At 40.0% G+C, this 10857-nt stretch overlaps 2 protein-coding genes across 7 annotated transcripts in view; both read left to right on the top strand.

The window, feature by feature from the left end:
• The first annotated feature begins 314 nt into the window (after positions 1-314).
• LOC135638115 (putative pentatricopeptide repeat-containing protein At5g08310, mitochondrial) lies at positions 315-4636 on the top strand. 5 transcript variants are annotated; one of them, XM_065151078.1, is made up of 4 exons: positions 315-3231; positions 3964-4001; positions 4143-4207; positions 4282-4636. In XM_065151078.1, the coding sequence occupies exon 1, from the start codon at positions 508-510 to the stop codon at positions 3061-3063; it is 2556 nt and encodes an 851-aa protein (XP_065007150.1). In that variant the 5' UTR covers positions 315-507; the 3' UTR covers positions 3064-3231; positions 3964-4001; positions 4143-4207; positions 4282-4636. The 5 variants fall into 5 exon arrangements, with proteins under 5 accessions (XP_065007150.1, XP_065007151.1, XP_065007147.1 ...); XM_065151079.1 differs by having other exon boundaries at positions 4140-4207; XM_065151075.1 differs by lacking the exon at positions 3964-4001.
• A 1236-nt stretch (positions 4637-5872) lies between these two features.
• LOC135582906 (probable protein arginine N-methyltransferase 6.2) overlaps positions 5873-10857 on the top strand; it is a 34661-nt gene continuing 29676 nt past the window's right edge. For both annotated transcript variants that reach the window (XM_065151039.1, XM_065151038.1), the window contains exons 1-3: positions 5873-6189; positions 8244-8309; positions 8403-8471. In XM_065151039.1, the coding sequence (XP_065007111.1) occupies positions 6019-6189; positions 8244-8309; positions 8403-8471 (306 nt within the window). In that variant the 5' untranslated portion in view covers positions 5873-6018. The remainder of the gene's footprint in view (positions 6190-8243; positions 8310-8402; positions 8472-10857) is intronic.

Here is a 10857-nt window from a genome sequence, read left to right as displayed (position 1 = left end):
TAGTATCAATGATATAAATGGAAGAAAAACCTCTATATGTAATCATGCGTAGAAAATCTCCAAGAAATTAAGTGAACTTTGCACTTCTATCATAAATCAAATCATTTCCCTTTTCTCATCCATTCTTTATGTAAGACCTATGTAGATAACATCAATTATTTCAACTGCTAACTAAAAACATTGAGGAAAGGCAACATATGTACAACATTAGCTTGTAATTAAGAATAACTAATTATAACATCCGGTATCTTTTTTCCGTTATAATTACCGAAATCATTAAAACGGCCGTTATTTCAAACGTATTGGCTCGCTAATTGAAAAGCTTCACCTTGCACCCATCCGCGCCTACTCCTCTTTCTTCCTGCTGCGCCCCCGCACTCTTCGATTGGCGTTTCTCGCTATCGTTCGTCGTAAAGAGCTCTTCCGTCGTCTCAGCAACCATTTCGTCGAACACATCTCGTTGAACTTCTAAGTTGAGTTCGTGCCAGTTTCTTCTTCCCTATCCATATGATGACTGTGAGATCGATCAGAATGACCTGCTTGTTCTCCGCCCCCATATCCTACAAATTTGATCTTTTCTTCGATCCTAACCCTAGTTACGGTCTGCATACCAAGGATTCCCCGATCGATCCCTCCCTCTCCACCAATCTGCTCGCCCACCAGCTGCTCGATCTATTCTCCAAGCCACCCAAACTCCGGGACGCCGAGGAGCTCCAACGCCTCGGCCGCAGCCTCGTCCCGGCGACCGCAGAGGCCGTCATCAAGGGCCTCAGGAGTTGGAGGACCGCGCACGAGTTTTTCCGGTGGGCGTCGTGGCAGCACGGGTTCCGCCACACCTGCTACACCTACAACGCCATGGCCTACGTCTTCTCCCGTGCCCGTCGAGCGGCTCAGCTAAAAGGCCTGGCGGCGGAGGTGCTTAAAGAGCGTTGCCCGATGACCGCTGGCGCTTTGGGGTTTCTAATTCGGTGCCTTGGTGATCAGGGTTTGGTCGAGGACGCCATTCTTGTTTTCGACCGTGCTGTCGATCTTCACTGCGTCCCTAACTCTTACACTTACAATTGCTTGCTTGAGGTGTTGGCTAAAGCTGGTTTGGTGGAAGCAGCGGAATCGAGGTTTAAAGAGATGGTGAACAGCCGGGGTTTGGAGCCTGACAAGTATACACTTACCTCGATGTTGCAGTCGTACTGCAACGTGGGGAAGCTGGCAGATGTCTGGGACATCTTTGAGAGGATAAAGTCGGAAGGCTGGGTTGATGAACACGTTCTCACAGTCCTCATTGTTACATTTTGCAAGTGGGGAAAGGTCAACCAAGTATGTGAATTGGTTGATCATATGGAAGGCCTGCGGATGATGCCGACCGAGAAGACCTTCAGCGTATTGGTTCATGGACTTGTGAGACAAGGGAGACTGGATAAGGCGCTCGAGATGTTTGATAAGATGAAGTCCCTGGGTTATAGTGGGGATCTTGCACTGTACAGTGTGATAATTGAGGGGCTTTTTGAGGGGAAAGAGTTTGCCATGGCTCATGACATGTATATGGAGATGAAGAAGATTGGCATCTCACCAGATGTTCTATTACTCAAAAAGATGATCATGGCATTTTGTAGAGAAAGGGACTTTTTCAGTGCAAGTCAGTTATTGGATGAAGGTGTAGGGTTAAATTTGGGTAGTTTAATCTCTCTTTATAATGTTGTTCTTGATGGGCTCATTGAACATGGTGAGGTATACAGAGCTTATAAGCTACTCTGTGAAATGATGAAATCTAAAGGTTTGCAAGTCCTAAAGTTGGATATCGATGATCATGGCAGATGTGAAAATGAAACTGATGTGGAGGAATTCTTCAGAATGAAGAAACCTGTTTGCCCAAATGCTGATTCTTTTAACATCGTGGTCTGTGGTTTATGTGAAGCAAAGAAGCTGGATGCAGCCTTAGTTCTTTTAAACAATATGATAGGAGTCGGTTACAAGGGTAAACTTTTGATGTATAATAATCTTATACATGAGCTGTGTAATGTGGATAGATTGGAGGAAAGCTATGAACTTTTGAGAAAAATGGAGGAGTATGGGTTTATGCCCACAGGATTTACATATAACTCAATTTTTTGTTGTACTTGTAGAAGAGGGGATTTATCAGCCGCACTTGATTTACTTAAGGAGATGCGAAAACACGGGCATTTACCATGGATAAAACATTGTACATTGATGGTGCAGCAACTTTGTGGAAATGGAAAAGTAGCAGAAGCAGCAGCATTTTTGGATGATATGGTTGCACTAGGGTTTCTTCCTGATATGGTTGCTTATTCTGCAGCTATTGATGGATTGTGCAAATCAGGAGATGTTGACAAAGCACTAAAACTCTTCCGTGATATATCATCACGTTGGTATCTTCCTGATGTGGTTGCACATAATATTCTTATTAATGGATTTTGCAAAACTGGTAGATTGCCTGAGGCTCTGGAGATATTTGAAGAGATGTTAAAGAAGGAACTTGTTCCTTCTCCTGTCACATACAACCTTCTAGTTGATGGTTGGTGCAAGGCGAAGAACATTGACAATGCACTTGCTTGCTTTAAGAAAATGGTTGATTCAGACAGGCCACCAACAGTAGTTACTTACACAAGCATAATAGATGGCTTATGTGATGCAGGAAGATCAGATGATGCACTTATGGTGTACAATGAAATGAGAGAAAAGGGATGTGCTCCAAATCAGATGACTTACACTGCTCTTATACATGGCCTTTGCAAGTGTGGTAGGGCAGATGTTGCTCTGGTCTACTTCGACAAGATGAAACAGAAGGAATTTGAGCTTGATACTTTTGTATACTTGTTGCTGATTAATTTGTTAATTATGAAAGGGAATTCGGTTAAGGCTCTTGAGCTTTTGAAGGGAGTCCTTCAGAGGGATAGCTTTCATTATAATTCTAAGAACTCTATATTGATGAAGAAAGCAGTAGGCAAGTTGTTCGCGGATGAATCTACTTCATCGGATGTTAGATTACTTATCGAGAGTGGGCATATATCATCCATCCAAAGTCTCCACGACATGGGGCAGATGTAGAACATAACATTAGCATCAACTTGGCAACAGATTTCCATGTATGACAGACATAGGATACTTTGATTAATATGGCCCAGAGTCGAGACTAGCTCCCAGGACATATGCGCAATGTCAACTGGAATGTGTTCTTTCAGATGGAATAACCAAGGGTGTTCCGTCTGAAAACAGGTGCTGTGGTCTACACTTTTCGTTTTCCTCTGCTGTTCGTGATACAGTTTTTGATTTTTTTTTCTATTTACATGTGGCATAGATTTTGAACATATTTAATCTTCAATCTTATCAGTGCCAAATTCAAGTGCATGACATAGGAGTGAGTATCTGTTCGTCTCATAGAGAATCTCAATAAGTCAAATTTCCTGTGAACTACTGGTTAATATTTGTAACATTTCATCTTTTTTTCTCATCCTAATAAATTTTGTGATTCTTTACGATGAAATCTTCTTCATTTGTTTTTTTCCAAAGAAAACCTGTCCAGCTCCACTGACAAAATAACACTCCCTTAATGATTTAGAAAATTGTTTCTCACTCACTAACACTTCTTTGTATCTTTTCCATTGATAATGTGTAACACTAGATGTTTTATATATTAAGGAGATCCTGAGTCCAGACTTCTATAGAGTTTCTCATGTTTGTGCAAGGTAATCAAACACTTTTGGATGTGTTGAAATCAATCTGATGTAGGCAATACATTAGTGTGTCAATTTCTAAATTATGGTTTATGACAGAAAACAAATTGTATTGTCCTGTGAGATGGAATTTTTATTTTTTTGAACTATTTCTAGTGTGTCATCAAATATATAAACTGTAAAAGCATCCATGAAATATTGCTTTGAGATAGAAGTTTAATAATAAGCTGTTTATCATGTACAACATGCTCACCATCTCTGGTCCTACAAGAAGGGTGTATAATGTCATTAATCTACATCCAATGGTAGAAGGTATATCTACTACACTTCCATTAAATCTACTTTTATTTCGATGTTAATTAGAAATTGGACACTCACTGTGTTGACATGATTATTATGGCAAATGATTATCTTTGTTTGTGCTCATGGGGTCTAACCCACTTGTCTCAGCAGGCCCCAACAAATTAAGATATTGCAATTCAGACTCTGACAGCAATGGATAGTAGCTCTGTTTTCTGGTATGTTCTTGGATTGATTATTCCAATTTGTGACAATACAAATCTCAACCTTTATTCTCTTTTTCTTTTAACAGTCATCATATCATTAACAAGCTGTCGGGACTGCTGGTACACCAACAAGGCGAGTCACCACTTATGCTCATGAGCCCATAGTGCAGCTTGACACCCAAGTGCAGACCTTCTCGTCCTAATTTGTTTTTACTAAACTCAGCACTCTTTCTTAATGTTTCATTTGGAGAAATTATAGGGTTATGTGAATAAACTTATCTTAGATGCATCTTACTACCTGTAATTGACTATTTGGTTGCATAGAGATGTTTATATTAATCAAGACTGATTGGAGCAGATATAAGCATTGATGTACCCGTTCCTAGCATGTTACATTGTTGGAAATGATTCGGTGAAAATGAATTATCAATCCTATCGTTATCTTCTTTGCTTTAGCTCAACTCGAATGGCATTTATGGTAGCTTTACTTTTCGTATATACATCCAATCAGTCATTTAAACTTTTAGTTGTTTAATTATCATCTATCAATTGAACTTTATATCAACTGATATTTTTATATTTCCGGCCTGGACAGACGCCTATATGGTATTCCCTATGGAATGCAAGGATGAGTCCTCTGGCTTCTTAATTTGAGACTAATATGGATGGTCTTTGCTATTAACATGATATATCATTTCATTGTGGTTCCAATTGAATTATTTGCTTAGTTGCTAGCCTATTAGTCATTCAAGTTGAAACCAGCTTACCATTGGAAAATGCTTCTAATATCTGTCATTGAAATGCATAAGGCCTTCATTGAGATCCAAATCCTTCTATAGTTTCAGTTTGGTGGTGTTCAAGGGATCACGATTACCTCATACCATCCCTGACTTATATCTCTTCTTATGGTCCAAGTTAGAGTATACAGTGGGCCAGATTGGCTCAAATTAACATGAACAAAAATAATAACAATATGTATTAGAGACAAATGGTTCAAGTTGACTGAAGCTTGCCAGGTTAAGCTTTCGGAATAAATAATAACCCAACTAAAATCATGTTCTTTTCTTTTGTTTTACTTGGTATTTGATACAAATATCTGTATAATCCAACTAAAATTTTGTCATAAATAAAGGTTAAATATAAATGTACCACTGCTTATTCAATTGTCTTTAGGTATTTATGCAAGATTTATTGTTAATATGCCAGATCTAATCTACAACTGTTGTGGGTTTAAAACATTATCTGATAAATTTTTATACTTAAAAGGCTAGGCTTATTGCAAAGATCTCAACCCTTGGCAGCTAGATCCTAGGATCAAGTCCCATCTGTTTATAATATATATGTCTTATAAATGATGAATAAAAACAAAGGTTAAGGAGAAATAATTCACATCACCACAATCATCATGAGTTCAGGATGTTCCTTTAAAGCTTTTGAATACAAGTTTTACTAAAAAGAAATTGCCTATGATGATGCATAACAGTCACATGCAAAAAAAAAATTCATCAAAAGGGTTGAAGTTAAGATTTTTCTCCATTAAAAGGTCGATAAGCATCCGTTAGTCACATGGGCAATAAACCGGGGCCCATTTAGAACCGGCCCATGCCACCTCTCCCGGTGCTCGGAACAAATCTCATTGCTCTCTTAACTACCTCATCATCCAACCCGCCTCTTGAACCGTTTGAGCTAATCCTCGAGAAGTCCCCAACAAACGCTCTCTCCCTCTCTCGCTGCTCATCTCTCTTCCTCTCCCGCTACCTTTTTCGATTAGGTTTCCGATCCCATTTTCTTCTCGTCGGGATCTTCTTGGCTTTGTTGCCGAGATGACGGTCGAAGATGACTCCGCGTCGCGGCCGTGGTTCGCGGCGTGTCGGGGGAGTGGGAAGCGGAAGAGAAGCACTGACGCGGTGCTGCAGCAGCGGCAGGGAAGTCCGGTTGTTCCGCCTTCCTCTGATATCGAAGAGTATTACTCCCGCGCGTACTCGCAGATCAAGGTCTGGCCTCCGCCTCCTCGCTCCTCCCACTCCCTCTTTTCTTCCTCGAAGGGGAATAATTTTTATCAACAAGAAGCTGGAAGAGAACACGCTTTTTTATTAATTAGTCTTTTTCTCCATATTGTGCATGATCTTTTGATAGTAGTCCATTAATGATTTTCTCCTGGGTTGTTACTGGTGGAATCTCCCAGTATTTGGTTGTTTTGGGGTCTATTATCACAATTTGTGTGCGCGTTGCACTAGAAGCAATCGCCACGAGCCTTTTTTATGATATCATCCACTTTCCTGATTCAAACAATTTAATCGTGTGTTTGGAGTGTAATTTTTCTACAGGAAGAAATCTACCATTCTTTTCTCAACTGCCAAGGTTCTCTTGATCTGGTCTCGACTCTTCTTGTCTGATCTTGTTTAAAATCTTGAAACCAATTTGGATATGTTGAAAACAGACACAAATATATGATCGGTTTTTGCTTCCATTTTTCTTGGGTACTTCCAGAAAGAATTCTATTGAAGTTAAATACTAAATCTTTAGTAGTTTACCGTAATATGTACGGAATAGGAAAACGGTAGATTCATCTAATAGACATTGTTCTTTCAATTTATTATTCATGACATAATAACCATCTTTTGTGGTAGCTTCTCCACTCCTTAGTTCCTTGAAGCTATGAGAACTATATTCTTCACAAACCACATGCTAGAGGCAGCTACCTGTGGAGAAATTAGATTGCGGTGGTTGCCTGAACATGTTCAAACTTATACTGAACCATTGATACGACAATCATGAGATGTTAGTGTCACTTGAACGACAAGTGCCTGAGCTGGAAGTATGTGTCGATTGTGCTGATTTAGTTGTTAACACTTCTGTAATTTTAGCTCAGAGTCCTATTATCAATTCAAAACCTACCAATTATGTAGAAATTTGCTAGAACATGAGTCCTATTATCAATTCAAACCCTACCAATTATGTCGAAGATTTGCCAGACCATGAGTCCTATTATCAATTCAAACCTTACCAACTATGTAGAAATTTGCCAGACCATGTCTATTTGTGTTCCAATTTAGCTAAATGATTGGTCTTGTTTGTTGTATAAATTTGAAATGTATCATAGAACATGGGTTACCTTTGTTTATTTTCTATGAAGTCTTTGGATCCTATAATGGATTATTATAATCAAGAATTTCTTTGTCTTTAACTTGATATCAACCTTTATTTTCTTTTGAATTTCTAGTCCCCTAAATTTTGGATAATGACTTTTCTTAAGTGAAATGTAATTTGGAATTACATAAAATGAGTAGCGTTTCCTTACAAGATAACAATTTCTTCCCAGGTAAGCAAAGGCTAACACTTGTTTCTGGCGATTAAATTTTAACATCAATAAAAGAAAAGTTTAAATACTACAATAAGATCCTGTGCTTATGTTTTGAAGTCTTATCCATAATTCTTTTAATCTGTTAGCTTCTATGTTCATCTTGGTTTAATGCAATTAAACCCATTTAAGCTTCCTTTTGCCTCACTGAAAAAGTTTAAAATATTCAACATGGACCTAGCACAATTTTGTTATTTTTGTTGTCATTTTGCTTAATTGTCGGTGATATCTGCCTGACTGATCAAACTTCAGGTTTCTTTGTGGATTTTTGTATGCTTTTCTTTGACGAATTTGCAAAAATGATCACGATAATTGCTATTTACTCTTGCATATTTCTTATGTTTCATTTTTTCCCTCCTAAAGAGGGAATACTCTGTATTCCTTTACCTTTTATCTCTTGATGACGTGAATAGTTTTCCTTGGGACTGAACCCTGTTGATGTTTAATTCCCATGGTGTCCTAAGTTGTCTTATTTCTGTTATTTGATGAAAGCTGTCGAATTTACATGGTAGTCCTTAATGTAAGTGATTAGTACTTGAGCATGCCAAATGAAATTTGGAGGTATATAACATGATAGTTTATAATACATATTTCTCATGTTGTTTCTGTGCAAGTAGTTAGACTTGACTTCTGACAATCATCATGCTCTTTTGGGACAAATCTTTATAATTCTTTGATAATCTACAGGATCATGCGCGTATGGAAGCGTACAGAGATGGTATCTTGAGGCATCAACCTTTAATTTCTGGAAAGGTAATTTGTTGCCTTTGACTAAGTATACAAAAAAATCATCCTCAATGTGTATTTTGAATATGATTTTTGCTTAACAATTGCCACTATTTGTAGGTTGTTTTAAATATTGGTTGTGGTACCGGAATTCTTGCCATCTTTTGTGCTCTTGCTGGTGCTACACGGGTAATTGCATCTCATATTTTATTTGTCTTGTAACTTTCTGTTGATTTACTTCAGACGCATTGTGTATTATTTTGTCCTTTTTTATTGTGTTAATTATTCAAGCGTATAACTTATGCCCTTGTATGTTATGTAACTAGCATTTGTGCTGCTTCTTTGTGGCAAGTTGCCTTACCTAGCTATGATAATCATAGTATGGATAATTAATCAAGTTTCTGCTTACAATATTAACATCAGAATCAGTGATTATATATCTTGTCTATCCCAAGGTTAATTATACTGTGAGTTTATGTTGATATTATGGCATTCTACTTGCTTTTCAATACGACTACTTGTTGGCAAACAACACAAAATTGACAATACAGATTGCATGCAGATTTAATTAGATACACCAGGATAAACTTGTGGGTGTAACAATGGAAGTTCATGATTGTGCACCAGTAGCGTATTGGTCAGGGCTTCAATCACTGTAGTACAAGTGTACCGAGTGTCAATATGCTGATAGGTACTGAGTCTTGCGAAACCCTGAAAATAGCTAAAAGAGCATTAAGAAAATTGCTTATACTGGGCATCCCGCTTGGTTTATCCTCGTCCACGTATCGGTAGACTATCGGACCAGTAAATACTGTCCATATTGAACTATATCAGGCACACAAACCTTGATAACACTTATTTGTTTCAAGCATCAGGGATATTTACCTTGCTTATTTTTCAAATATATGGCAGCTACATCCTTAATATGTTAAACTAACATGAACAAATATTATCTGACATATGTGCAGCTCTTTTGAACAACGTATTGTAACGGACAAACTTCTAAACAAGATGTTAGATGTAATGCTTATGTCTGTCCGTTGTCTTTTGGCATGTTCATGCCTTGTACAGCAGGTAGAGGGGCGGCCGAAGGCTAAATAGTCCCATGTTAGTTGGGTTGGTGGCCTCTTTAGGCTTGTAAATAAAGGTTGTGTCATGTAGACACGTGCGAGAGCTTTTCGGTCTGTAATGGACCATTTTACCCTTTGTTGTGCAACTATTCAGAGCTTGTAAAGTCTGTTTGTAATTTGCATTGTTTATGAAGTGTTTTTCGGACATGTTTGCTTGTGGATCCCGATTGAGGCGTTCTCTTTAACCCGTTCTCTCTTTTGTTGGTCCTAAGGGACAATGGGAGGCTTCGGGGAGGCTGACCTTTGCGGACGGACACGCGAGGGTGCCGCACGCCTTAGGCAAAACCAGCTAAGGTCGTGACATTATGGTATCAGAGCCGGACAAGCACTCATAGAAACACTTGACATGCAAACGTGGGGGACCTAGCGGGGCTGCGTCGAGGGCAGTCAGCACACGCGCGACCGTTTGAGGGAAAACGGGCATGGAGATGTAGGGAAAAGAGTCGCTCAGAGGAGCGGGCATCTAACATTGGCATTTTGAGGAATGGCCAACCCTTCGCGCAAGAGGCACCACGAGAACAGGCAAGCTTGGAAGAATGCGGAGCGCACAAAGGTTGGGATGGCTGAGTTTGAGCTACGGCTCAACGTTGACAACTATACTTGATGGTGCTCTAGGCAAGCGAGGCTCTAGGCAAGCGAGTCGCTTGGCAAGAATGAGACCATCCAAGGTGGAATGAGTTGTTCAACGACCAAAAGAGTTATGCAAAGCTCACAGAGGTGAGGGGAATTGCTAACTCGAAGAATTTGGTACTCATGCATGGGCTTGTATGCGGACGATGGAATGTTCGTGGTCATCCCAAGGCGACCGAGACTCGGCGCCATGGAGCATTGAAACTTTCTCTTCGTCATGTGAAGGATACGTCCGGAGGAGGCTGAAGTGTGCAACGAGTTTAGCATGTTGCTAGGCCTTGAGGGGTGCGGCGGTGGCTGTATTGACGTGGAGGCGCAATCTAGCAAGTGCGTTTGCAAGAGGCAGAATAATGCACAATTTGTTCAGCAGATCGGAGTAGTCCAAGGGGATGGGGGTCTCCGAAACGAAGAGAGATGTTGCTCCAACGGGACAGTTATCTAGGAGGGATAAGTCTCGGCACTCTAGAGGGAGAATCATGTGAGACGGACTTCACATGTTGAGGAGGAGTACCTCACAAACAACAACTTTACGAAGCTCGATGGACTGAGCAAGCGGCGAGGAGTTGTCGCATGATCTCGCTCGAGAGAATGCATTGGTGGATGCATTGCGAGATCAAGTGGGGGAGCAACCTGAAGCAACTTAAATGAAGGCACACTTAGAGTCGATATGGAGATCGGACTCAAGGGAGGGCTGACCCGTGGAATGGAGGGCATGAGGGCCACCATCGACTCAATGCAAAAACGAGGAGCGGAGCAACTTGGGTGTAACTTGGCGAAGTACCCAAGCCGCATGAAGGGAGCCAGCAGAGAAGTTG

Source organism: Musa acuminata, chromosome BXJ3-5, assembly GCF_036884655.1.
Source record: "Musa acuminata AAA Group cultivar baxijiao chromosome BXJ3-5, Cavendish_Baxijiao_AAA, whole genome shotgun sequence".
Taxonomy (NCBI): Eukaryota; Viridiplantae; Streptophyta; class Magnoliopsida; order Zingiberales; family Musaceae; genus Musa; species Musa acuminata.
This window is presented reverse-complemented; position numbering and strand designations above follow the sequence as displayed.